We start from the raw sequence: 27,209 nt of genomic DNA, 5'->3' as shown, positions 1-27,209 counted from the left end.
CCCTTCTTTTTTCTTTTTTCTGAATAACCTCTCAGAGATGTGATGTGCTCTTACTTGGGCTGCTTCAGACAGCTCTCTGCTCCGCTCCTCGTTCCGTGGATCGAAATGAGCTTCGAGGGAGCTGCAGAGATGCTTCTCCCTGGCAGTAAATCTGCTTTACGGTCATTTTTGTTACTCTGACTGTTGGAGCTGTGGTTGGTGGAAATAAAAGTGAGCTCTGGGATCTGTCGGTGTCTGGATTCATTTAATTTCCCCATTCAACACCAGCTCTCCTCAGCACAGACCCAGCAGCTCCTGGATCGGCTCCTTTCCGGTTCGTGGTTTTGATTAAATGAGCTTTCTGGGATCAGCTGCAGCGTCACATTATTTGCTAAGTCGTGAATGAGTAGCTGTGGCTGTATTTAATTAGGACATTAGCCTGCAGACTAGTTAACACTGCCACTTTATTTCTTTCTGCAGCACAAGGGGTGAAGTCATTACATACAGGCATTCCCACAATTACAAATACACCTGAAACAAATCGTTATTTTGTGTTTCCCACCCAGAAAAATGCTAACATGTTCGTTTTGAACTTTCAACAACGCTTACTCTGGTTCTGAGAGGATTCGTATTACTTGGCAGGTAAACATGTGGAATTCACTCAAAGCAGAATAAAATAAAAACCGCAGGTAAACAGCCTGGTACTGGTATTTTCTTTTTAGGAAAGACACAATCAATTGATTTTTTTTTTTTTAAATCACATCATTTTTATCTAATTTTATTTTTGTTTTCTACACTTTGATCATGGGAATAAAACTAAGAAGCACCAAGGTTTGGGCACGCAGACACTTAAAGAAGTTGGATATGTTTAAAAGTTTTAGTTGAAGTTATGGCTTGTTTAGTGTCTTCATAAAATGCCTTAATATGCAAACTGCAAAGCGTTGATTTTTTTTTTTTTCCAGCTGTCGGACAACGTCCCTCCAAAGCAGCAACCCTAAACTCTTAGATAATTAAAGCACAAAACATTTCTAACATCTAATTCCAAAATTGAAAATGTGATTAATAGCTTCCACTTTTCTGGTTCTTTTGAGGTCCCCCATTTATAATGATGTTCAATGTGACTTTGTTTTTCTACATCTGTGAAAGGATGGACTTGACAGTGTCTTGGGAAACTATTCATACTCTTTAACATTCCCACATTTTGTCAAACTTTACTGTCAGCTGTAACCTGACAGCCGCAAAGTGGCTTAAAATTGAGTATTGAAAGAAAAAAAAGATCCCAAAAATCTGAAACGCCTCTTTTACTTTGATGGCCTTAAATAAAATGAAGTGCAACCAGATGTATTTGAGTCTCAGTAAAGATCCAGCTGAAGGTCTCAGAAAATAAAGGAAAGAGTATGGCACATATGTGAACCTACAGAGACACGGCCACCTAAACCGACAGGCCAAGCGAGGAGAACATTAATCAGACAAGCAGCATCCCTATTCTGAAACATGGTGGTGGCAGCATTTTGCTGTGGGGATGCTCTTTCTTTTATCAGTGACAAAAAGACTTCTCAGAGATTATAAGAACAAGGATGGAGCTAAATCCCAGACAATTGTGGAAGAAAATCTGTGAAGGCCGGCTAAAGGATTTTTTTCCAAACTTTGTAGTTTTCAAAAACGTCGTATGTATAAAAGTTTGAAAATCGTATGTCATGTCCTGGTTGACATCCCTTTGTATGGGTCAACCTAATAAAATCCTAATGAAACGCATCAGGGTTTGTGGTTGTAATGAGGGTAAATATTCTTTCTTGAGGATATGAATTCTTGGACAAGACACTGTCTGTATGGCAGGAAGAATGTTCCCCCAAAATAAAATAACATAAGCAACCTGCTGAGGTTCTCCTCCCTAACATCTGATCTCAATTATTGTCCCCTGCTCTGCTTTTTAAACACCAAACCTGCTTAATTTTCAGAAAATAAATTTACCAATTTCTGTATTGGCTTGTTGAGGTTTGTAAAAGAAAAAAAAAAACTAATTGGCATCTCAAACGCAGCCTGACACTTTTGAGTCAGGTAAATATTACCCATAGAAATTTCTGAAATGGTTAAATATGAAAAACAATAACATCAGAGCTCAATTTATATAATCAAATGGCCACAGCACCAAAGACAAAAGCTGTTTGTTTTTTAAAAAAAAGGAGATGTAAGCATTGCTAATTTCACTCACTATATAGGCAGCGTTACACTGAGCGTTACTTTAACGTAACATCACTTGGAATGACGTGTGATGTTAAATTAACTGCTACAAAGTGGCCGTGGCGGTGAATTGCCTCAATCAGGGTACAAAACATGAGTGATGAACCACAAGTATCAAATCACCTTACATTTAGGAACTGTACAGTACACTACAACAAGCCTTTTTGCATAAAAATATTTCAAGTCCTGTAAAATATCTTGAAATATAAAAGCTTTTCACATTTCACAAGTGGATGCAAGCCATGCAATGGACTGCTTGTTATCTACAAATATATATATATGTATATATGTATATATATATATATATATATATATATATATATATATATATATATATATATATATATATATATAAAACATCCAGATCGTGCTGCAAAGAGCCCCTCCATTTTAGCATCGCGTGTCGTAACCTTCCTCATTGGTGGCATTCAGAAAGTACAGAAGGAGATTACAAAGTCTCTGTTGCTCTTTACACCAACAGGCTGGACGAGGTCGCACTTTCTCCTCTGTGACAGTCATGAGTGTGTGTAGCTGTTGCTCCCTCTTTCTGCTTCCCCTCCTCTTCCTCCTCCAGCATCTCCACACACCCAACCCTCCTTTCAGGCATTAATAGATCGGAGGCCGTGTGCAGCCTAGGGATTCAAAATGACTCTGGTGGCGTCCTCTATTTCTCTGAGCTGGAAGGTGGCGTGAGCTTGCTCCAGATCCTCTATCACCACCAGCAGCCGAGCAGCGACACTCTGACCGGGCCTCGTCGGCGGAGCGTTGCATTCGGCACCGTCTAGGAGGCAGAAGTCCACAGAATAAGCTTCCCTCGTTAATTCAAATCCAAGAAAAACATAGCAAGCGATCTGAAAAGGATTTTTGTCATCAAAATGCATTTTTACTAGCAATAACACTGTCAAAACAAACTCACATTTAATGGTTCCTCTATAATAAAAGTCTAATCTCACCTGGGTGAATATCAGGGCTTATCCTCTTTTCCTTATTGCTTGACGTCAGATCTGCGTCTTCCATCTCCAGGTATTTTTTCCTGCAGTATCAGTTAGAATTTCGTCACATTATCTCATCTTTTACCTCTGGAAACTCATCTTCCTTTTCATTTAATGACAGAGAAGTGCATGACTCTCTGCGAGGTTGAATATCATGAGCAGCAGCAGCAGCCGAGCAGAGCAGAGCAGTCTTGCGTTGCAACATAGACCTCTAGTGACTGGCAAATGAGCTGCATCCGGGCTGAAAAAAAAGAAATGCAGATGCTGACCTGAGTTTGTCTCTGCCCTGGAGAAGCTGCTTGTATATCATCTGAGTCTCCACGTCGGGATCCAGTGGGTCGCTCCAGTCGCCCAGAGTTACGGCCGAGTGGGTTCTGCTGCAGCCTGTAACTGAGCAAAACCTTTTGGTTAAAAGGGTGGCGCTCCACATGACAACTAAAAGGTGATACAGCTACAAATCATGGTGTAAACAGTGCGGCACCCTGCAGGAAAATTATTTCGACACCAACAATACCCCTTTCATTTTGCACAGCGCTGCAGAATGTTTTTTTAATAAACCTGAACACACCTACACAGAGCTAACATCTTCCAATGTTAAAGGTGCTAGAGACAGCTTGAGCACGAAGCAGCAAAACCACAAGAGCTATTAACTGTAATGCTGACGTGTTAAATATGGTTCAACTAAACTCATCTGAGGTCGTCGACAAGTTGGTGAAAAAGGGCTTGTATTTTTGACCCAAGCTATTTGCAGACAGAACATGCTACGCTCCGAGACGGCAATGAGTGATACAGGGCTTTGCGTAGTAGATTTTTCAGTGCTTTACAACTATAAATGTATGTGGATTTTATTGGGATTTATGTAAAAGAAAACAACACAAAGTAGTGTATTAAAGGAAATCTAATACACAGTGCACAAATTAGTGTCTAAAAGTGTAACTAAGTCTCGCTGGAGATGGACACCAGCACCCCTGCCGATCCCACTAAGGACAAGGGTGTACAAAAATGGATGGATGGACGTGTAATGAAACTAAACTAACTAATGGAAAAGGAGAAAAAGAGAGCGATTGTTTTAAGAAGTCCTATTTGCAGTTTACCACAAGCCATACAGGGGACATAGCAAACTTATTATAAGTATTTTTCTTTTAATTCGCCTTCCAATAATATGCCACTTGTGCTAGCTCTACAAGTATTGCTCATTAAATCTTAAAGAAAAACATTACGGTTTGCGATTTAGATGAGAGAAAATGTGAAAAAGTTCAAAGCGTATGAATAATTTTGCAGTCAGTGCAAGAAAACTGGTGGACAATCCCCTCCTGGGTCCTCTTTTCAACTCAGGATGGAAGCAGTAACGCTGTGATTCACCAGCACGGTCCGCCTGCAGGCAGCAGGTCCACTTGCCGCTGCGATGAATGCCCGGGTGAAAAGAAGGCAGCATGCGCTCGTTGTAGATGCTGACTTTCCTTATTGCAGACAGCCACTGGTTCAGCTCATTCACGTTCTGTTAGGACAAAAACATCACAACGGGAGAAAAAAGACATATTGGTTAGAAGGAAAACAAGGCACAACTGTGGCCAGATTTTTGTGTTGAATAGCACACTAACAAATGGCAAAAAAGTAATGAATTAGATGGTGACTGGTTAGCGAAGGCACTAGCGCACCTTGCACTGGATGTACATGGTGTTCAGCTTTCCATCGTTGTCCTGTGTAATGACCTGCATTACATTCTGCTGCTGAAAGGCATTTTCATCCAGCCTCTCCACGGCACACACACACTGAATTGGTATGGAGGAGCGCACCTGCAACAGTTCATCCAACAATTAACGCTCACCAGTAACGATACATAGTTTTTGGTTTACTTCAACTAAAGCTGACACATCAAGAAACTAATAAATATGGCAGAATGTGTATATTTCACGAGCAGTAAAAAAAAAAAAAAAAAAGATTCGAATTTGAAGATGAGATTGGTGTGGCAGCGAAGGCTACTTTTAAGTGTAAATCAGCCGTTTCCGACGGGAGCTGGCCTCACTGAGGATGGAGTGCTCCGACCGTGGAGGGAAGGAGCCAGGACATTGTCTGCAATCTGATTTGCAATGTTAGCATGAATATCCAGAGCCTTCAATTAAACCTCGCCTTTTATTCTGGTCACACAAAGCGGGGGACCGGCTCAAAGAGAGCGCTTTTAAAGGGGTTGTTCCTCAGCCGTGTTTTTCCCTCTCTCTCTCTCTCTCTTACAGCCTCTGGACAATAAATAAGAGGAGATCATTATTACAAGGTTAGACTCTGCATGGTAATAACTCTAATGATGATCTCACAAATACATCAAAACACGATGGGGCTGACTAAAAGGTTTCCCCAATATGCTCGTTTCCTCCGCGCTGATAAATCTCTGTTCAAAGCCACGACCTGTGAGTAATTCATGACAAGACAGCCAGCCAGCTTCCAAAATCAATTACTCGGTTTCACTGGTCTTTCATTTGGCAGAGGAGAAATAATTGTTTTATTGCTAATTCGTCCAAGCGTCACAGTAAAAGACTTGAAGAAATAATGCTCTCTTCCACCTGCTGTTCAGGGCCCCTCTGGAAGTCCGATAAAAAAAAAAACCCTTCTACATAAAAACAATAAAAAGCAACAGGTGGATTCAAAAACAACTCGCAGCACAAATGCCTGTAGAAACGGCACAGTCTTGCAGAAGTATTCATGTCCTTTGAGCATTTCCACGTGTTGTCATGGTACAATCACAAAGCCGTATGTGTATTTTTCATGCATATTTATGTATATTGTTTTTTACAAATAAAAATATGAAAATATGTTGTGTAGATGTATTCAACAACCCTGAGCATTTACAGCTGGAGGTCTTGAACGTGTTTTCCAGTGTTTTTCTGCAAAACAGCTCAGTCAAAGTCTCTAACGCATGAATATACTTTGATTTAGATCTTTCCACTGGCTTCACATTCAGGGTCATTGTCCTGCAGCAACGTTGATCTCAGTCTCTAGTCTTTTGGAAGCTCTAGACGTTTTTCTTCTAAGATTGTTCTGTGTTCATCTCCATCTTCCCTTCAGTTTCCTGTCCCTGCTGAGGTTGGTGCTGCCACCACCATGTTTCCGTATTTAAGTGGGCTAAAATGTCACACTTGAACACACCAAGTGTGACAATTGCCCAGAGTGTAACACTTGATGTGTTGGTGTGAAATGTTGAATACAGCATTTCACACCATTTCAGAGTGATGTAGAGTTGGTACACGACCACAAGCAGAGATTTGCATTTTTTCTTTCATGCGACCAGAGCAGAGTTCCACAACCCTGGTCCTCAAAGCAGACTGCCCTTCTTGTTTTGGTTGATTACCAAGCATTTGTTGAACTGCAATCATCTGAATCAGATGTGTTAAAGCTGGGAAACATCTAAAACATGCAGGGCAGCGTGCCTTAAGGACTAGGGAAACTTGGCCTTGTCCCCTACTGGTTTGGGTCAAGCTGCAAAGGGTGTCTCTTATGCATTTCTTTGAACAATGGCTCCCCCTTGCCACTCCTTTTTAAAGCTGCTAATCCAGATTTAAGCTAACCCTGCCTCAAACATCTCCACAACTTTACTGCTGACCTTTCCTGTTTTTCATGATGCTGTCTGTCCACTAATGTTCTCTAACAAACAAACACAAGCAGCTGATCACCCTGGATTTTATTTCAACATATCAGATTAAAGAAGTCTGAGAAAAAATCCACACCACAATTGTCAAATTTGTCTTTGTATAAAAGTTTGAAATCTATGTCTCACCTTCACAGTTCCAATGTAACAAGGTGACAAAATAGACAATAGCCTGAGAGAAAAGAAAAGTTTTGAAAGGCACTTTATGTTAGCAGAATATACCAACCTGCCAATCAGAGGTCTTGGCATAGGACAAGGTCTCGCTAGTCAGCCAGAAGTAGCGTTTCTTGAAGGCAAAGCGGGACAGCAGCTGTGGTCCCTCTGCTTTGTGTTTGTGGAGGTATCCCTCCTTCACCGTCACTGAAGGCATGAACACGGCCCTCTGAGGCACCGAAGACACTGCGGTGGTGAGAAGAAAACACTTTGTTCAACCTGACAGGCACAAGGGAGCCCTATGCTACAAAATAGATAAGATCTAATTGTTTGGTGACAGTTATTTATACCGTGATCCCCTGTTAAGGCTGTGGTACCTGAACCTACAAAAGGAAAACCTCATTACGCGAATAATGAGTGTTCTGATCTGTAAAAATCTCCACCTGAAGAGCACTAAATGTCAAACTGGCACCAGAGAGAAAACGAGGGGGTGTGAAATACAATATTTCAGAAGGGTGGGGGTGACAGGGGAGTGTTTTCAAGACGTGCTGGGTATCCAGTGTTGTGTGTACAAGTATTATCCCTTTTCCAGACTTCCAGCTAGTTATGAATATTTCACCACAGAGCAACAGTATAGCGCTCATATCAGATCCCTCTGACAGCTGGTCTCCTGCTGGTTGATTAGAGGTTCAGTGGAGCGCTCAGTGTCGTCTGCCTTACCGATATTGTGATCGACGTCGATCAGCTTGTCCAGGAAGTCCTTGACGGAGGCCACACTGCGGAGGATGATGGGATGAAGAGGCGACATCCACTGTTCCTTCCCATGACCCAGCTGAAGGCCCAGGTTGCCCACACTCTGCAGCGCCTGGGGACCATAAACACACGACATGCGCTCTCCACTGATATCTTTCATCATCTCAGAAATCCGCCCACCGACAGCAGGTCTCAAAGTCAAAGATCAGAAGGGTCCCAGAGGGCCAAAGCGTGCTGTGAGGCTCTTTGTGTGGCCTCTACCTGGTCCCAGTAGGGGGTTAGTGAGGGGCGAGAAGGAAGCCCCCTCGCTACAGCCCTCTCTGATGCTCCACTTTGAACCGCGGGCTGGTTGCTGCACATACAGGAGTAAAAATAGCCGCTCACTCTGTCTGCAGCAGATTCATGGCAACAGCCTTTCAGCACCATGGACAGTAACCGCAGAGCCATGCGCTGGAGAGAATATGAGGTCTCAACAACTAACAAGTGATCGTGACATGCATTTGCTATTTTTAAAGATATGGTGGGTGTTGATTCAAGCGACACTGGTGGATCATTGCCATTTCAAGGTGTGGTTAGCTCTCTGTCACAGTGTGCTAATGGCTTTCTAGTGCTAGTCTATCTAACCTGTCACACAATCTATTTGTGACGCTGTATTTTTAAACCGTTGTGTAGAAGTGGAACCCTCTGATCATTGCATGATCATCAGTTTTCATTCAGTGCCTTGTGTCAAGTATTCACACGCCCTGAGCTTTTCTTTCTTTTTTTTTTTTACCTGCAGGTTTTTATTGAAAATTATTTTTCATACAAGTGTACATACAGATTTTACAGGGTTTTTTTTCTTTTTCCAAATGTTCCATACATATCATCCAAGAGAAGCTGCACATACATTCTGTACCTGCATTGGACACAAAAACTTTGCTAGTCTCGATATTACCCAATCTGCCCATACACTTGCTAAATAAAATTAAAAAGAAAACAAAGAACAAAAAAAAAATCTAAATTAGGCTTTCTTGTCCGTTCTTCTCTTCCAAGTCATCACAATTTTAAATCTCTTCTCATCGGAAATGAACTGTAAGCAAACTATTTACAGTCTGAAGCTCTATAAGGGTGCACAAACCCACAATATTAATCAACAAAGTCTGATCTCTATGGTGAAATAAAACCCTGCCAATTTTTCCAATAATTCTTAAATTTTCCAGATTCTAATCTGATGGAAAAAATCAGCCTTTCCATAATATAAATATTATGCATTACGTCAACCCAGTCTTCCCTTTTAGGAGCTTCTGCCTTCAACCACTTCCTAGTAATGGCTTTTTTGCTTGCTACCAATATAGTCCTATACATATATTTATCAGCTGCTCTTGTTAATCTTTCCATCCCTCTTCCCATGTACAGAACGTCAAATGTGAGTGGAATATTCACCCCCCGGTACCTTATCCATACAATTTTTTAGATCCTGCCAGTAGGGTATGTAGGCACAATCCCAAAACACATGGAAGTGACTCGCTCTGTCTTTTCTGCATTGCCTCCAACATCTTGTATCTTTGTATTTTCTTTGTGCTGGTGTACTGAAATATCTTGCAATATTCTTCCAGCCAAACTCTCTCCACAAAAGGAAACGAGAGGTTTGCCACTGTTGCCCAGTTCTCCTGCGAAAGCCCACAGTTAGCATCTTACTTTTCCCATCTTACTTTTATGCATGTTTTGCAGGTTAACATGCAGAAATTTGCTTTTCTTCAAATTTTCCAATCCTGTATACAATTTAGAAATTATTTTCTTCCCAAAGTTTGATTTATTTGCTGAAATAAACATCTTAATTATACCAGATTCCAATTCAATTACATTTATCTTTTTTAATAGTTCCTCCATATAGTGCCTCAATTGTAAGTACCTGAAGAAGTCCTTGTTGTTTAAATCATATTTATTCTTTATTTCTTCAAAACTTTGTATAGTATTTTTCTTAACCACCTCCCAGAATATCTTTGGATATTTTCCCATTTACTTAATGTTTTGTCTGTTACATTAGGTTTAAAATCTCAATCATGCGCTATCCACCTTAGTACTCTACTCTGCTCTGTCAACCCATATTTTAAAATAATTTCACTCTATATGTCAAGATATATGTTTAGTCAAATCCTAGCCATGGATTTGACTAAAATCTAAGGTGTTTTCTCAACTTATCATTTATTACGGCTTGTAGAGGTATCGTGGGTGACATAGCACATTCTATATCTTTCTGTTTTGCAGTGTATAATGGATTGCTTATGTTCAGGAGAGTACCAAGCTGTGCTGCAACATAGTAGCTCTTAAGACAGGGTAAGGCTAACCCCCTTTTGTCCTTCAATAACTGCAACGTTCTGAATCTAATTTGTGGTCTTCTTCCTTGCCATATGAGTCTCGATATGATTTTATCCCATTCTGCAAAGTCTTTATCTGTCACCTCAACTGGGATAGTTGTAAAATACAGTAACCTTGGTAATACATTTGTTTTAATCATTTCTACTCTTGACGCTAAGCTTGTGAAACTCCACCTTCCCATTTCTGACTTTATCCTAGGAGCTAAAGTTTAAAGATTTTAGCTCAGATAAGTATGAGACAGAAATACTCCGAGGTATTTCAGAGATTTTGAAAGCCAATCCCAACTAATTTTTTTAAAATAAATTGATCTGGTGAATAGTTGAAAGAAAGAACTTGGGATTTCTTTGTGTTTAATTTGTAACCTGACATCAGATCAAACTCATCCATTGTATTCATTAGTGCTGGATGTGACCTGCCTGGTTGAGGTAGGTAAATCAAAACATCATCCGCAAATAATGCTATCTTTTGTTCCCCTCCTTCCACCCCCTGAGCTTTTCTATACATTACATTACAATTGCAATCTTTAATACATCCTTTTGGGATTTTATGTGATAGACAAACACAAAGAGGAGTATAATTGTGAAGTTGAATAAAAAAATATGCGTAGTTTTGACGTTTTTTTTTACTGCTAAGTACCTCAAAAGTGTGAAGTGCATTTTTTATTCAGTCTCTTGAATCAGTAAATTGTGAGCAGTCACAGCAGCCAGCTCCATAACTTCGCACATCTGGAGTTTTTGCTCCTTCTTCTTTCAAAAAAGTGCAAACTCAATCAGAGCCTCTAAACGTTTTTCTTCCATCTTTAGTCCTTTGTAGCTCATCCACCTTCACATTAACTCTGATCAGTTTCTCTGCCATTCCCGAAGAAAAGCATCCCTACAGGATGTTACTGCCACCACCATGTTTCACTTCGCATATGGTGTCAGGTTGATTTGCAGTGTTGATTGGTATTTGTGGTTGTGTCATACTCTCTCTGTATTCAGATACATCAGGTGAAATCTGATGTTCATTACTTCCCTCTATTAGGATATATTTTGAAATTGTTTTTTGTAAAAAATAAAATTAAAATAAGGAGGAGAACTGTCTATATTTGTCTTCTACTTTATGTTGGTCTATCAGATACAATCCAAATAAAATACATTGAAGCTTTTGGTTTTAATATGACATAATTTAAAAATGGTAATACGTTTCTGAAGCGCTGCACACACTATTAACTGTTGTCTCCCTCAGCTATGAAGTGTCAATTAGAGGAACTGAGAAATATCAAATCTTAAGACTGACCCCATGGTTGGAATAATTACCAACATAATTATGTCATTCTTTATCATTAGCCTTGTGTTTCACCTCTCTGCAGACTTCTGGGACACACAACAATTCACCTTTCGTTTCATACTAAAAACACCCACGTCTGTTCATATGTCGTACCTTGGCAAGTAGTAACAGTGTCCTGCTTGTACGTGTGTCAGCGTGCTGGTCTCTCAGCTGGAACAGCTTAGGCGTCAGTATGGCAGGGGCAAAGAAACGCAGAAAGAAGAACCCGCTGATGGCGAGGTATTTCACATCCTGTTCAAATTAAAGTGAGTTTCAAAGAAAATTTTGTGAACTGAGAATGATTTCCCAGAGGATCTTTCCCAGTTTTTAGGCGTCGGGCTCGACACTGACCTCATTCTCCGGCTCTGTGAATTGTTCCTCCACTCTCTTGTGCAGCTGTTTGAAGGCCACTCTCATGACTGAAGGACACTGATCGACAGAGCTGACGATGGATTCGATGATGCTGGTTAAATAGGTCTGCAGCATCTCCACGCTGTAGTCCCGAACCTCTGCCTCTGACACGCCGCTCTTAAAGGAAATCCGTCTTCAGGCACAAAGACAGATTTGGGAACACAGTAAACAGCCAGACTCATTTTGTGCTTATATTTACTTGCAACATGTAAGAACTAAGCAGGTTTTATACACTCTAAACACACGTGGTGGCCTCCCTGCTCTGGATAATTATGATAAATGTGCCCTGGATAAATGTAAGACACTGATATTGTGGAGATTGGACAGAGGAACACAGCTACTCTGTGTTAGACTGAGAATGTCAAAAGGGACACATTCAGTGGGAGGGAAAATGGGGAAAAAAGATTAGGATAGGCATTTCCAGTGCAGACTCAAAGGATGTTACATCCTGGATCTCTCTCTCTCTCTCCATGTTAGAAATAGAGACACATCTCAGGGGGCTCATGGTTGTTGCCAAGCAACAAACCCTCCCCATTTTAAAATTCTTTTATTTTTTTAATTATTTCTTTTTATTTTCTTGTATGTATGTCTTGCTCTCAACCTCTTGTAGCAGATTCTCAACTTGAGATTTTTAGCAGCTGCACACATAAATCTGCGACTTGAAATCATCTCTGAACCTGTCGTAGACGATGCTATTAGATCAGAATCAGATTTTTGCATTAGTGGTGTGATCCAGCATGATGTGTGCAGTAGATCTGTTTTACCTTGAGCGGTTCAGGTCAATCTTACACGGGTCCAGCTCAATGTACTTCCTCTCATCAAAGATGCGATTGATGATGGGTTTCAACACTTCATGCAGATACAGCATGCCAACGGCCTGGCAGCAAGACAGCATCGTTTAATCAGAGTACCTCATTTACATCACTGGAACAGGGTTTGGCTTCAAAATGTGCAAAAGTCCTCCAAATTCTCCAAAGTGCAGAAAGTTAACCGCATACAGTCAGATGCATTAGATGTGCATTTGCAGTAAAGTGCCCTGCAACAGCATTAAAACCTCTCAAGCTTTTTTCTAATTTGGACGCAACACAACAAGAAACTCTCATTTTTTGTTCCTTTTGCAAAAAGCTCAGTGAGATTTGAGCAAAGGTCATCTAAAAACAAAGAGCAAATTTGAAAACCATGGTATTGCAGCTCTGGCTGCATGTTAAAGGTCATTGTCCTGCTGCCTCAACAGGTTTTCTTTCAGGATTGCCTTGCATATAGTTTCACGCATCCACTCATCAATTCTACCTGCAGAAGAAAAGCATCATCATGTGCTACAGTGAGGGTCTGCTTCAGGTAGAAATTGAATTTTGCCAATTGTACCTTCACAAAATGTGTAAAATTTAAAGGGGAATTAAGACTTTTGTAAGGCACTGTAACTGACACAGGAAATGCAATAACTGCAAACAGGGACAAAAGTGGGTTAGTCATAAATAAAAGACAAATCATGCGTTCAGAAAAAAACAAACACTTACTCTTGCATCAATAAAATAACATAGTTTGTCACACCTTCATGAACTGTTCCATGGCTTTGGAGGCAAGAGAGTTGGAGCGAAATAAGGTGTTTGGATCAGCTGTGGAAACAAAACAAAGAAAATGTCCAAATTAAAGCAAATATAAGTGAACTGAATGAGTGATGAACAATAGCTGCTTTAAAACTGAAGATATTTAAATGATTTTTATTTTGCTCATTGCTCATAATTTTGTGATGTAAATCTTCAGTGCTGTATTGAAACTATTAACACTTAAAATCCCTCAGCACCCACATTAACTTGGCTTGATTACAACCTTTGAAATTGAAGGATTATATCAAGATGAAAACAAATCACACACAATTTCTATATTTTATGTAGACATTTCTTGGATATTCATTTTGTTGCAGCTTAAATCAGCCAAGATACAATATTGTTCACAAATAAAACAGCCCAGTGTCAAAAACGAGAGCAGACTGACTCTGCTGCTTCATCACTGTAAATCCTTTTAAGTGGTGGTCGTACAGACGCCCCTGGTGACAGGACTGTGTTGTCAGGTGAAACATTGGCACCTACAGGGCTGGCAGGACTGATTTCATTCCCACGCAGAGGACGTACAATATGCTTTCCTCGCCTTGCCCTTTGCTCCTAATTTTAATGTCCGCCTGTTCGCAGCATCTATTCCTGATCAAGCAGTTACCAGTTGGATCATGTGCAGTTGCTATGGAAACTTGGGTACTGTACTTATTATCTCGAACTACACCGACGGAGCTTGAAATCCAAGCACAACTCTGTGTGAATTATCTCTGGCGGGGGCTACAGTGCGAAGGAAAAAACATGACTAATCCAGATCTCGGACAAGCCATGAAAAGACTGTTGGGGTGAGTAAATAATCGCCATCAGGGTGGTAAATATAGTGCCGGTGGGCTTTAACTGCCCACGCGCAGACAATATCTGTGGTGTTCAGAGACCTTGATGTCAATTCTTGCTTAAAACAGCAGCAACCTTTAGAGAGTCTCAGGAGCGAGAGGTAATAGCAGCAGCTGGCAGGTTTCAGTCTGTGACTGATAAACTAACACATTTACGACAACGATTTGGACAAGTTGAGGTACATTATTGAGCTCGTAAACTGGCAAAGCATCAAAATGAATTCATCTTTTGCTGCAGGAGCCTGAGTCCACATTGACATTTGTAATACACTCCATCTTTTAATTGAAACATTCAACTTTTGATTAACAGGAGAATGTTTCATATTTTTTTGCTCATAGGGTAAAAAATACAGCACTTTCCCTTTCCTTGAATATAGTTGGAAAATACAGAGAGATCAAATGACAACTCATTTTCAGTGTTAAAAACACGGTGCATGGTAAGGTTCCCAGACTCAGGCCCACAGCATCACAGATCCTTCACCATACTTAATTTCTACATATTCTACTGAGAAGTTTGTTGTAAAAGAAAAAGCCATTTTAACCATTTTAACTGCACATGTTTACATTTGTGATGGTAGAACTGGAAAAGCTTTTCTTCCTGGCATCCTTCTGTATCTTCTGGTCTCTAGTCAACCAGAAAATACAGTAGCTTCATGTTCTATTTTGACATTTGGCCCAAACACAGACCTGAAAATGACATTCTCATGTTGATGATGATTATTTAATCAAGAGAACCTACAAACCAATGAACAGGCAGGTGTAGAACTAGAGAACATATGATGGAACAGCAAGGATAAAGTGACAGAAAACATGTGAGCCACAAGAACACAGAAAGACTGCAGTGGTGGAAAACCAACAGAGCAGATGAGGAGCAAAGGGAACTAACTGGCTGACTTACAGTAAAGCTGCTGAGTAGGTGATTAGTGACATGGGAACTCAATTGACTAACTACACTGCAGCAGGGTGTGGACCTGAACTGAGGACTTGAGGGAAAATGACTAATTAACACAGAAACGAACACACAGGGATCCAGAAAGGACATGAGGGGATCCTACTAAACCAAAACCTAAAGAGTAAAAACAAAGAGAAACCTAAACCAATAAAGAACAGAACACAGAAATAGCAAAGCATCAGAAAGTAATGAGTGAACAAAGTATAAAACACCATGTAGTTCAAGTCAAAAATTAATCGCAACCTCTGTTGTAAAACTCTGTTTTACCGCATATTTTTACTCCGGGAAACAGAAAGTCAGGGATTACTAATTAGAAGTTTCTACCAGGTGAATAAAATTGAAAAGAATATTTCATTTCCTATATTTTGACATGCATTTTAAAGAGGTTCCAAAAATCTTGTCGCTGGTGATTTTATTAATGATAGTTTCTTTATTCTCTTTATATATTTTTCAGTGTTAGTTTATGCTACTGCAATAAAAGATGAATGCATTTGAAGGATATTTACTAGTAAACTATCAATTGTGGCCAGCACAGTCTGTGACATGTTTAGAGCTTAAACGTTTACATCTGAAAATCCAGTTCAAGATCAAGATCAAGAATTTTTATTGTCATTATAAAAATACAATTAAATTGATGTTGAGACAGATTTCACACATGAAACACAGACAGAAATTAAAAGCACTTCCTTCCTTAGAGGACAACACAGTTAGCATTTATTTACAAATAAACTATTTAATTTCAAAGCTCCATCTGCAGCATATAACCAGTTATTAATAATGTCTACTCATTCTAGTTTCCTAATATTTTCAACCTGTTTGTCCTTACTTGTGTGGTTGACCTCTCTGGTGTTAAGGTAATCGAGGAATGGTACCACCAGGCCCTGCCCTAGGTAGATCTTCACGAGAGTCATCGCAACATCCTGCCTGCTCTCCACAGTGGTCACCTCCTCCAGCATGGTCAGGGCGCTGCTGTCCTCCACCTGTTCAAAGAAAGACCCTCATCACACCTTAAGGAACAATGTGCCTTTGGAAAACAGACGGAAGAAATGTAACGCATGGAGCATTCTCTGTGGTCATGATGAAGGTGAACGAATGAGTATCCGTAGTGAGGACGAGCTACGATGCTGACCTCTGCGGGGGAGATTACCGACTCAACCAGAAGTTCAATAAGTGGCTGGTAGTATGTAGATGGCAAGATCCGGTCCTCCACCAGACGCACCTTCAGGCGCAGAGCTCCCAGCTTGCCACTGGAAACCAACAACGACAAAAGAATCAGTTCAGGAATTGGTTAAGTGGGGAATTTCCTGCAGTAACCTCAAACTATAGTAACTCCCTGCGAGATATTTAATATATTGTAATACATAACAAAGCCTTTTTATCATAACTGCACTAAGCAGCATGTGATAGTTCCAAATAAGCTTGTGAAATTCACCTAATATGACATCTCTTTTGCATTTCGTTCTGCCCTCTGTTCTAAAATTATCTCAAGAAACAGATGCTGTCAGAGCCCTTGCCCTCCACCTGTTACTCTTCATTTAAATGCATAAAAGGGAGCATGGAGGTGAGCAACTGCCTGTCCTCCTGTGCATTGAAAGAAGAAAAAAAATCTACGAGCAAAATACACTTGAGGGGTATAAATACACAAATTGGCGTCATTGCACAAACAAACACACCCATGATCCTCACCCAGCATCAGCTTCATTGTTTCCCAGGGGCAGCAAACGAAACCAGCCCTCTAACACAGGTGTCTTGTGCAAAGAAGCAAAAGGGATTTCCACCTATTGAGTAAGAGAATAAACAAGGCTGCTACATCAGCCAAGAACACAGATGGTAGTTTTGTGTTTAGACGTTTATACATTGTGTCATGTTACAACGAGATGGGATGTTGTGGGATACACCAACAGTAGTGCATAATTGTAGTGGAAGGAAAATTATACATAGTTTTTACATATAAAAATCCGATAAGCGTTGTGCATATATGGATAAAAAACAAACAAATGAGTCAATAAAATGCTAATTCCAGAAGTTGTGGAGATCATCAAGTGTCGATCATCTTACAAAGCAATGTTCAATCCATCACTGAGAAAATAAAATACAACGGTAAACTACTAAACATGTTGTCATCCTCCAAAACTGACAGGCTGGGCAAGAACATTAACCAGAAAAGTAACATGGAGCAGCTGCAGGAATCGAAAGCTGGTGGTATCTAATGTCAAATAAGAATGTCACTTAATAATTGTGCACTTCATAAATCTGATCTTAAAAGAAGAGTGGCAAGGGGAACAAAATTGTTGAAACAAAGCCTTACGAAGACAAGGACAGAGAAGTTGGACAGTCAATAGGAAGTTGGAGGAAACTAAAAGCAGAGCTGGAAAAAACCTTAGAGAAGACAAGTTAGGATAAAGGCTCACAGGAAACTAACAGAACAATAGACAATAACGTCTTATTATTGGTGGACCAATAATAAGATAACACTCACAATGATCATAATAAATATACCACAACCCTTGTGGATCAAAGTATGCTACCTAGCGAGCTTGGGAGAGTCAGCAACAAGGAAACTTAATCAGTTTCCACATTGCCAAATTATGACAAACCAAATCAGTCTTAATGTGTTATAAAGTGCGCAATTTGCTACTAAAGAGCGCTGGTTGTTTAGTTGCTCAGACTTGAAAGATCTATTCTCAGTGATGAACATGATCCAGACAGTGCACGGAGTCCATCTTGCCTCCAACATATTTATAGAGCTTCCTTAGCTCAGAAAAGAACCAAACTTTAACTTGTTGCAAAGAAATTATGCCAAGCATGCTCCTCACACTATCCAGATAAAACACACTGGGATTTGTAATTGTAATGCCTTAAAATTTAACAAGGTTCAGTAGCTATGGATTCAGTAACCTGCATTATTTGACAGCAATCATAGCATAAAATTCAAGAGATCCTGACCTTTCCCAGAAAGTCATTTTTTCCCACCATGTCCCAGTCCCAGACCTCCACGATCACAGTCCCCTCCTCATTCAGCTCCTCTGCGTCCAGCTCCAGCTCTAAGGTTTCCCCCCAGTGAGGGAAACGGGTCTTCTTGATAATCTACACCCAGACATCAAAAACGGTAAGAGATCCCAGCATGAAAATTATGCACTAAAGAACGCACAGAATAGAAAATAAAACTTCCAACACAGCTGCTCTGTCAGCAAAGATAGTTACATTATTAACTCCTTGCAGTTATGTTTAACAACGTTATGAATCCAATCCTTACTGTCTCAAAAGTTAATGGAATATGTTGCAGGCTTAAAATGCAAGAAAGGATACATATACAAAATAAATTAAGCTAAATGAAAATCAAAATATCTATAATTATCTCTGCATCTGCCTTACTGTCTAAGATGCTAATGACAAACCATAGCATCTTAGACAGCCACTATTTACAAAAAAACAACCTTTTTACTCTGAGAATCTCTTGAATGCTGTACATGTCATAGAGGTCATAGAGCTCACCGAGGTCTCCGCGCTGTGGTTGTTGAAAATAATTCTTCCAAAAGGATCTGATGTTCCGGAAATGTCTCTCGGTGCCAAGTCCCTGTGGGTATCAGCAGACCAAATATCAACAGTGAAAACAACTCTCAATCTAATTCCTTATTTTATACAAATCATATAAGTTTCATCTTAGTATGAGTGTTTTGTTTTTTTGGGCTAAACTAAAGGCTATCTCGGCTTTGTTGAAAACCAGTGTCAAATTGTGATTGGCAGACTGATCGGTGGCTGAGAGATTGGGACAGGCAGATGGGGCACTGAGTGGGGCGATAGAGGCAATGTGACTCAGAAGGAAGTGTGGAAGCCTACAAAGTGATTGAGAGAAGGTTTCATCGCAGATATAGACATGGTGTGGCACTTTGTCCTAGAAATTCAACTATGTTAAAGATGGTATGAACATTTGTTTCTAAGTTATTTCTATTCTTTTTATGACAAGTTTGCTCCTAAACTATTTGAGCCGTTCTTGTTCATTTGAGTTTCTCCTCTCCACACTAGCAGTGACTAAAGGTAAAAGGTAAAGGTAATTTTATTTATATAGCACATTTTCAGCAACAAGGCAATACAAAGTGCTTTACAGGATTTAAAAGGAAATACAAACAAAAAAACAAACCAAAAGAAAGAGCAAAAGAAGAAAAAGCTAATAATGTTGATCCACAGTAAATAAACTAGATACTAGTTTTTTATTTTACCTGGCTTCAATGACCTGGCATCGCAGGCTGCTCTTCATTGCATCTTTAAGGAGTTCCAGACTCAGGTGGATCTCTCCTTGAACTTCCTCATCGGGGTCAACCCTAGTCAGGTTCATCCAGCTATCAAGCCCTGTGAAGACCACACAGACAGACGATGTTATTTAGGATTTGTAACAGCAAAGCAGGTTAGAATATGTTAGATATGAGGAAGCAACACTGTTCCGATTATAGACATTTTCAGATTGCTTTCCAGACATGTTGCCTCATTAACCAGTCGTATTATAAAACTACAAGCAGGTTAGTCTAAGACATAAAACTTAGACTAACTAAACATAAAAGAACTCAGAGTGCTCTGTTCTTCTTTCCTTTTCATTTCAAATACAAGTTTCAAAGAAAAAAGTGTCATCCCTGTAAAGAATCTTGTTCCAGAACTTGTTTGACATGTTTTCTCACAAAGCCTTATCTAACCCATCAGCCTGACCGAGACATAAAAGAGCCACTCAGACAGAGTCCTAGTCCATGTTGCACTGTGAAAACAAACAACAAACAAACTATGAATATATGTATATGGACAATACATCTCTGCTGAGATTTGTAGAGCTCAGAGATTTGTCGTCTCCACTGCAGTAAGACGTCTCACTAGATTAGACTTATTTGTCCAGCAACTGCAACAGGAGCTTAGATTCCAATCTGGACACACGGAGGCATAAATTTTTGGTTTGAACAAATTTCAGAGGTGAAAAGAAGTCAATAAGAGTATCGTGACTGATTGATGCTGCCACATCGCAACCAACTATGACGCACCGCATATTTTGAGACCTTTTTCTAAGATCCAGCGATGATTTCTTTTACAAATTAGCCTTTGCTTTATGTAATGCATCAGTAAAGTCTTTACACTGTGTTGGTTTACCACCGATCCCTCCTTGAACAACTAAAACAGTTGTTGATAGATACTGGTGATAGAAGGTGAGTACCCCAAGAAAGTTGGAGTTTTGAACTAAAAAAATCAAGAATAAATTTCTTATATCTCTAGTCTTATATGTCTTAACTTTGTTTCATTATTTTCATGTAAACCATCTTATGTATGAACATATAAAACTGCCTCACCATGGTAAATCATCCACAATTTTTCCCTTATGAAACTCATTCAAATCCCAACCCTTTTTCAGTTGTCTCTCTTCAAACACATCATCTTTGAGGATAAAATCTTCACTTGCATTTGTTTCACCTGGTCATAATGTTATGCCTGACTGGGGCATGTGGGATGATGGAAGGAAACAAAAAAAAAGAGAAAGAAGCAGCACAAGTAGGTACAGCCATGAATGCACTCCTGTCGACTCCAACTTTTCTGCAAGTTATGTGGCTGTGTTTAGATTGTATTTCAGTTTTTCAGAAACATCAAACAAACATCAAACCTGTGAAAAAAAAACTATAAAATCAAGGCCAGGTTGTGAGAAAAATCCTGCGAGGGAGTCAGTGACTCAGTACCGTCATGGAGTCATGAATCACTGGAATGAAGGCCATGCCAGGTGGTTCTCACAAGCACCGTATCTGTATGCAGCAAACATAACATGATAAACTCCTCCAGTATTAGAGTGAAGCTACTGCACTATCAAAGAGCTTCATGCGTAATATGCCATATGTTTGGCCAAGACATTGCAGAAGGTGTAACAGTTGATGCTGGGTAAACACTGGGAGCTGAAAGGGAAGCTTTTTACCAGGCATTTTATGGTGTAAGGCTGCTTGAAATGCATTGGCTGCCTTTCCTGGTTTATGATGCACAATGAATAATCCCAAGGTTTAAGCAGATGAGCAGCAGGAACACATCACAAAAAAAATCCCAATGAGTTTGTGGTAGGCAAATATTCCAAAAAGTGATTAATCAGCACAAATAAATCATGTTTAACATGTGAGAGAACACAAAAAAAAAACATTCCCAGACTAAAAACGGGCATTTGACTGTTCGGTGTCTTGGGAAATCAATGTATGTTTAACTTTTGACCTCTGGTCATATTTTCAACCGATTACAGGCTGATGTTTATTTTGTAATCGGTCATACCTTTAGCTTGAGATCCAATAGCTTCTTTGCTCAGCGTGATCTTTCCAATAACGTCATCGTGTCTGCAGAGTAGAATAAAAAAGCAGATTGTCAGGTAAATACAACTGCATTGACATTCTGATGAAGCCGCAAACAGCAACGACTGCAGCCCTAATATTCTAAAATAAAAAATAGCAACTTGATCTGTGCAACCATCTGCCTGATGATGCTTGTCTATTCAAAGCTTGGCTGTCATTTTTGTTTTTTCCCAAAACAGTTGAGCTGAACTTGGAGTTCAGTTCATGAGCTAAGTTAAATAATGAGGGCTGTAAATCAAATGCCAGCCCCTGCCTGATACTAGGCTGTTTAAGAATGAAGACGTTCCAAACCTTCTTACCCAATTGTGTCTTCGTCCATCACGAGGAACGACAGTGAATGAAACCCCATTGGGAGGTGCAGAGTGTACTCTTCACCCCAGAATGGGTTTAGATTCTTCCACACTGTAGCGGTTCTGGAAAGAGACGTTCAACACGTTTGGTCGAGTTAATTTTTAAATTAATGCCTGAATGACGCACCTCTAATGTCTACAATGCTTTACAAAACTATACATACCCCTCATACTTTTCACATTCATTCCCTTTTCACTTTTTACCTCTTCTAGAATGTGGCACCATGCCGGAGTAACTCTGCTACTTTCATTCTGACTTTTCTTTCTTCTTTTTTAATAATTCCTCTTTTTCTGGTGGAAACATTTTTGGACAGTTATTCCCTCTTGTACTGGGTGGTGTGCAGCTAGAAAGATTTTTGGTGATACGTTTTATTTTTTGACATTTGTAACCATAGCAACAAGGTGGTTTACAATCACGAGCAGCTAAGTAACACTACAAAAACCGAAATAATACCTCAGCTGCAGAAACAAATTTCAGATTAGCTGAAAAGAAGGTGTCAGGAGCAAAGAGTTGAGAGAAAAGAAGGGGGTTCAGGACATCTTTTGGCAACATGGTATTGTTTGCAAACAAGTTGGGTGAACTCCAGCCAGAGTATCTGGAAAACAGCACTATGCGTTTCATTGAGACATGGCTGCGGGATCAAGACCAACGCCAACGTCTCTCTGGCGGTCTTCCTCATAATATGAGCAGGCAGAGAAGCGGCAAAGCAGGTTGCTAAAGAGAAGCTAACGAGAAGCGGCAAAAGCAACGGAGGAGGATTAGCAGTGATCGTCAACAACAGATATTGTAATCCAGGACATGTAACTGTGAAGTGTCATCTCTGCAGCCCAGGTAGCAAATTGTTAGCAGTAATATTTTGTTCATATTATTCACCAAGAGAGTTCAAAAGTTTTATTTTGGAAACCACTTAAATCTCACCATCGGCTGTTGCAGAGAATGTACTGTAAGTGATACGATCAGTCCAGATGTTGCTATGCTGCAGACACAACATTCCAGTGCTTTTGTGGAAATATCTGGAGATTTTAATCACGCTTCATTCTCTGCTACATTTAAAAAGTTTCCACACTTTGTCAGTGCCTCTACCAAAGAAAGCAAAACATTTTGCAACAACGATTTTGTTTTATGCAAAAGTTAGAGATCCATAAATCTGCAAATACCTCTAATTGGTAGTAATTAAGGATCTCTAAGGATCCATAAACCTCACTGGACAAGTCAGATAGCCTTCTTGTCTTAAATATAAACCTGTTGTTTAGAGGCAGGCTGTAACAAAGAACTATGAGAAAATGGTCACAGGAGGCTGCAGAAGTCTTACAGGGTTGTTTTGAGGCTGCAGACTGAGATTCCAGTCATGTGGAGATGAAATCAAAGTCATTACTGAGTGTGTGACCGACTATATACTTCTGCATGGACAACATCATACCAGCCAGCAAAGTGAAATGCTTCTCCAGTAACAAACTCTTGACTAACAGTGACTTGAAGGAACTGCTAAACAAGAAAAAAAAGAGCCTTCAGGAAGGGAGATGGGGGACTATTGAGGAGCATACAGAAGCAACTTAAAGTCAAGATTAGAGAAAATAAGAAAGCATACATGAGCCAGCTAGAGAGGAAGCTCTAACAGAACCGTAATAGAGCTGTGTGGTCAGGGATGAAGAAGGTCTTATGGTATATGTGACAACAACAAAGGAGATGACTGTCGATTTTCAGAGAAACAAGGTTAGGTCAAACACTATTTCCATCATGGAAGAAGAAGTGGAAGTATAAATACCTCAGTGTTCATCTGGATAACAAACTGAACTGGAGATGCAACAGAGAAGCTGTTTACAAGAAGGAACAGATCACACTTTATTTGTTGAAGAAGCTTTGATCCGTCTGTGCATATCTTTTAAAAGTCTGTTGCACTTCTTTTATAAGAAGTGCAGTCTCTTCTTGATTTGTTGGGGTCGCAGAATCAGAGCCGTGAACGTAAGGCTAAGGCTAAACAATCTGATAAAGAAGGATATTCTACGGACTACATAATACCTCTATACTGATAATAATAATAATAATAATAATATATAATACCTCATTTTACATAAGTCATAAAATGAAGAACATGATGGAGAACCCTGATCATCTACTTCATGAGACAGTTATACAACAATACAATACATTTTCTTTGGATTTAATATGATAAACCAACGCAAAGTAGTGTTGAGGCACCAAAAGACTTGACAATAAGGTGCATATTGATATTTGATCTAAGCGATTCCATAAAAAGTGAGAGTTAATCAGAGTTTCATGTCCTTAGCCGCCTTTGACAAGTTTTCTTAAAGGATCGTTCTGTCGTTTAATCCATTTTCCCACTAACTCTAACCACCTTAAATGCCACTGCTGAAGTAAAGTAGCCATGAGGTGGCAGAATGAGAGCACAACCCGTAGTTTTCCTGTCAGATTCTGTAGTTGATGCTCTGTGGCTCTCAGTTGCCTTGGCTGCTTCACTAAGTAATATTCTCACTATTCAGTCTTTCAGTTCAGGTTCATTGACATATCTTAGTAGTATGCCCCACAGTTTTTCCATTTTCAGATAACAGACAAAGTTCACGTTTTTCAAAACTTATATTATTTTCTAAACTAATCCTGTCATAATTATGACCGTAGAGGACCCAACTCCTACGATAAGAATGCATGGAAAACATTTTAAAAAGTCTTTATTCAAGATTGAGGCAAAACTTCCAAAAAAAACCCTGAGAGTCTACATCAGGTTACAATAAACATGAGTTGACTCATATTTCATAAACAGGAAATAATTTGAGGGGGAAAACTCAGGTGCAAGCAAAGCTTGATGGAAGGATCTGACATAGAACTAAAAAGACTAGAGCATATCAACACAGGGACAAGTCATTGCATGATAAGTACCATGTGGGGGTTAGCTGATCTATTCAGCTGTAAGAAGTGTGAATCTAAGGGCTGAGAAGCAGAAGGATAAGCAGCATAAATACGAGCGTATCAACAAAATACATTGAGTTTGGAGTTGTAATGTGACAAAATGTTCAAAAGTTCAAAGGGTATGAATATTTTTGTGAGACAAGGTGACTGATGAGGTGCAACAAAAAGATTTTAAATTACACTAACTAGCAATGACATGTGGCATCACACAACATATAATATATAACACCAACGCTATATCTTTTAATAATGACGTGTTATTTTGATGCAAACTGTCAACAGCTTTAAGTGGAAGCTTTGCTATATTTACAGAAAGCTTTCAAGTTTACCATCCCAATGTGACTGAGAAAGGATCGAGGCATAAACAACAAAGTTCCTGATATTTTCAGAGACAGAGTTTAAGATGCTCAGTAAAGGTTAATTTGCTAAATTAATTTGGTTAATTTGTAAAACCATTGTTGCCTACCTGCAGTTTGATAGAGACCACAGACCCAAGTCAAAACAGCTTTGGTCAAACGTTGTATTTAATTAGTCCAAAATGGAAGCTTTTCTCCCAGGGGAATAGTCTTAAGCTTAAAGCTGACCCTGCATAATGATTGCGGGCTAATAAAAAGATGTGTTGCATTTATTGCAGATCAATGTTTGCGACCATCAGCCTACAATAACTATGACTAAGATTTCAGATGCTGAATAGTTTGCATCTGGGAGTCACACACACTCAGGTATTAACCGAATAAGTCTAATAATTTTGTTTCTCATTTTTTTAGAAACTGGATTACTTTTGTGCAATTTTGAGAGCATTCAAACGATTTGAAAAAGTCAGAAGCCCTATCGATGAACACTAATTAAAAGTTAACACAAATGACAGCCTGGAAATAACACTGTGTCATAATGAGCATAGAAAGAGTTTTGTGTATCCGTTATTTCCCAGCGCAATCTACCAGGCTCATCATCCTTGGAAATCACACTCAAGAGTCAACTGCCCAGTAACACAGCAAGTGAAAAATAATGTGCCTGCAGTGAAACACTGAGCAGTTTTCAACACTCCAGATGGAACAACAGTCATACTTCCCATTTCCTTACTAAAGTTCTTGAATTTTTTTCATTTTTATTTTTTTTTTATTTTATCAATAAATTTCAAATACGCCTATAAAAAGGTGTGTTCTCTCATCTCCCCAGTATTTTCTTTTCTAACAGGTGCCCCCTGCAATAATTGATGCATGCTCACCATGGTTACCTAAGGGTGTTTAAAGGCCAGAGCAGTATCAGGTTCTCTAGCTGTGTTGAACGGGCCATGCTGTGGGCATTTGAACACACCTTCCACATGGTTAACATACACTTGTAACCATTGTAGGTTACATGTACTATTTATTACATGCTTCCCGGAATACAACATGTAATATATTATGACGCAACAGACCATTTTGACAAGATTGCTGATGTTTGTAAAGCAGAAAACTTGTTTCTTTTCTCACAGGAACCTTATGTTAATGTTGATTGAAACGGACAGAGCTCACCTGGCCACAACTTCATTGTCAACTTTAACGATGCAGTAAGGATCACTCGTCCCAGATCTGAAAATTAGGAGAATTGGGAGAGCAGATAGTAATTAATTAAAATACATTTCCTTTTTCTTTTTAATGATGCTCAGATCAATACGAGCAGGTAAACATAGTTGTTGTTTTTTTTTCCACACGTGGATCTTTGAATTTATTCAAATGAGAAACCAAAATAGAGTTCTTCGGAAACCAAATTGTAGACGTAGGTTATTTTATCAGGTAAGGCTACAACACAGAAGCACATGCCATTCAGAAATTACTTACACGTCTTTGGCCGGAAGGCTCCTGCCCTCGACAATCCGAAAATAAAGAGACGTGTTTTTGGCCATTTTCGCTCCGGTAATTTATTTATCCGGCGAGTATCTCTTATGTTGCCATGCGAGCTGGTATAAATAGCCCCCTGCCTTTCTGCGAGTGAGTTTTCTCCGTTTCATGACACCTTCAGCTCGTGACGGCGCTGTGCCCACCAGCAGCGCGCGACCCAGGCGCGCTTCACGGTCCAGTCAGTGGAGCGGGTTAAAGCCGCGAGCCCCATGTAATCAAAGCATGTGATCGGTTTTACAGTGCATGGTTGCACCAAACAATTCAGTCCATGGATGGAGTGAACAATGCGAGCCTCAGTCAGTCTGAAAAGCTTTTAATGGGGTTTAAATATAGTATTCATAAGAAAAAGAAAATACAATAAAATACATTTGTTTAACAGCTTGTTTACAGCTTTTTTTCAGCTAAGTCAGAAACTCCTTTATGTTTCCGGGATAAAATTACAACTTAGTTCAGGTAACAATATT

General features: G+C 39.6%; 1 protein-coding gene across 3 annotated transcripts; it reads right to left on the bottom strand.

The window, feature by feature from the left end:
- Positions 1-423: 423 nt before the first annotated feature.
- Positions 424-26,928, bottom strand: rasal1 (RAS protein activator like 1). Of its 3 annotated transcripts, none has more exons than XM_032577628.1 (21): positions 26,686-26,928; positions 26,380-26,436; positions 21,886-21,999; positions 21,510-21,571; positions 19,451-19,580; positions 18,726-18,807; positions 18,177-18,317; positions 16,917-17,008; positions 16,378-16,477; positions 16,057-16,210; positions 13,387-13,451; positions 12,600-12,712; positions 11,776-11,968; positions 11,539-11,676; positions 7,726-7,870; positions 7,079-7,251; positions 4,871-5,008; positions 4,575-4,710; positions 3,482-3,602; positions 3,174-3,253; positions 424-3,001 (listed from the first exon to the last, which is right to left on the bottom strand). In XM_032577628.1, exons 1-21 carry the CDS (start codon positions 26,748-26,750, stop codon positions 2,853-2,855), a joined length of 2,448 nt encoding a protein of 815 aa, XP_032433519.1. In that variant the 5' UTR covers positions 26,751-26,928; the 3' UTR covers positions 424-2,852. The 3 variants fall into 3 exon arrangements, with proteins under 3 accessions (XP_032433519.1, XP_032433517.1, XP_032433518.1); XM_032577626.1 differs by having other exon boundaries at positions 16,360-16,477; positions 26,686-26,927; XM_032577627.1 differs by having other exon boundaries at positions 3,482-3,596; positions 16,360-16,477; positions 26,686-26,927.
- Positions 26,929-27,209: the final 281 nt, after the last annotated feature.

This window comes from Xiphophorus hellerii, chromosome 12 (genome assembly GCF_003331165.1).
Source record: "Xiphophorus hellerii strain 12219 chromosome 12, Xiphophorus_hellerii-4.1, whole genome shotgun sequence".
Taxonomy (NCBI): Eukaryota; Metazoa; Chordata; class Actinopteri; order Cyprinodontiformes; family Poeciliidae; genus Xiphophorus; species Xiphophorus hellerii.
This window is presented reverse-complemented; position numbering and strand designations above follow the sequence as displayed.

What these genes read in the sequence shown, in the direction of transcription:
- rasal1 (XM_032577626.1), bottom strand. Translation starts at nt 26,750, where the DNA reads ATGGCCAAAAACACGTCTCTTTATTTTCGGATTGTCGAGGGCAGGAGC. An exon ending in CACTGTTACTACTTGCCAAG is followed by an intron (nt 7,871 to 11,538) that starts GTACGACATATG and finishes TATGGTCCCCAG; the next exon opens with GCGCTGCAGAGTGTGGGCAA. An exon ending in CCAAGACCTCTGATTGGCAG is followed by an intron (nt 5,009 to 7,078) that starts GTTGGTATATTC and finishes GAACTGTTGCAG; the next exon opens with GTGCGCTCCTCCATACCAAT.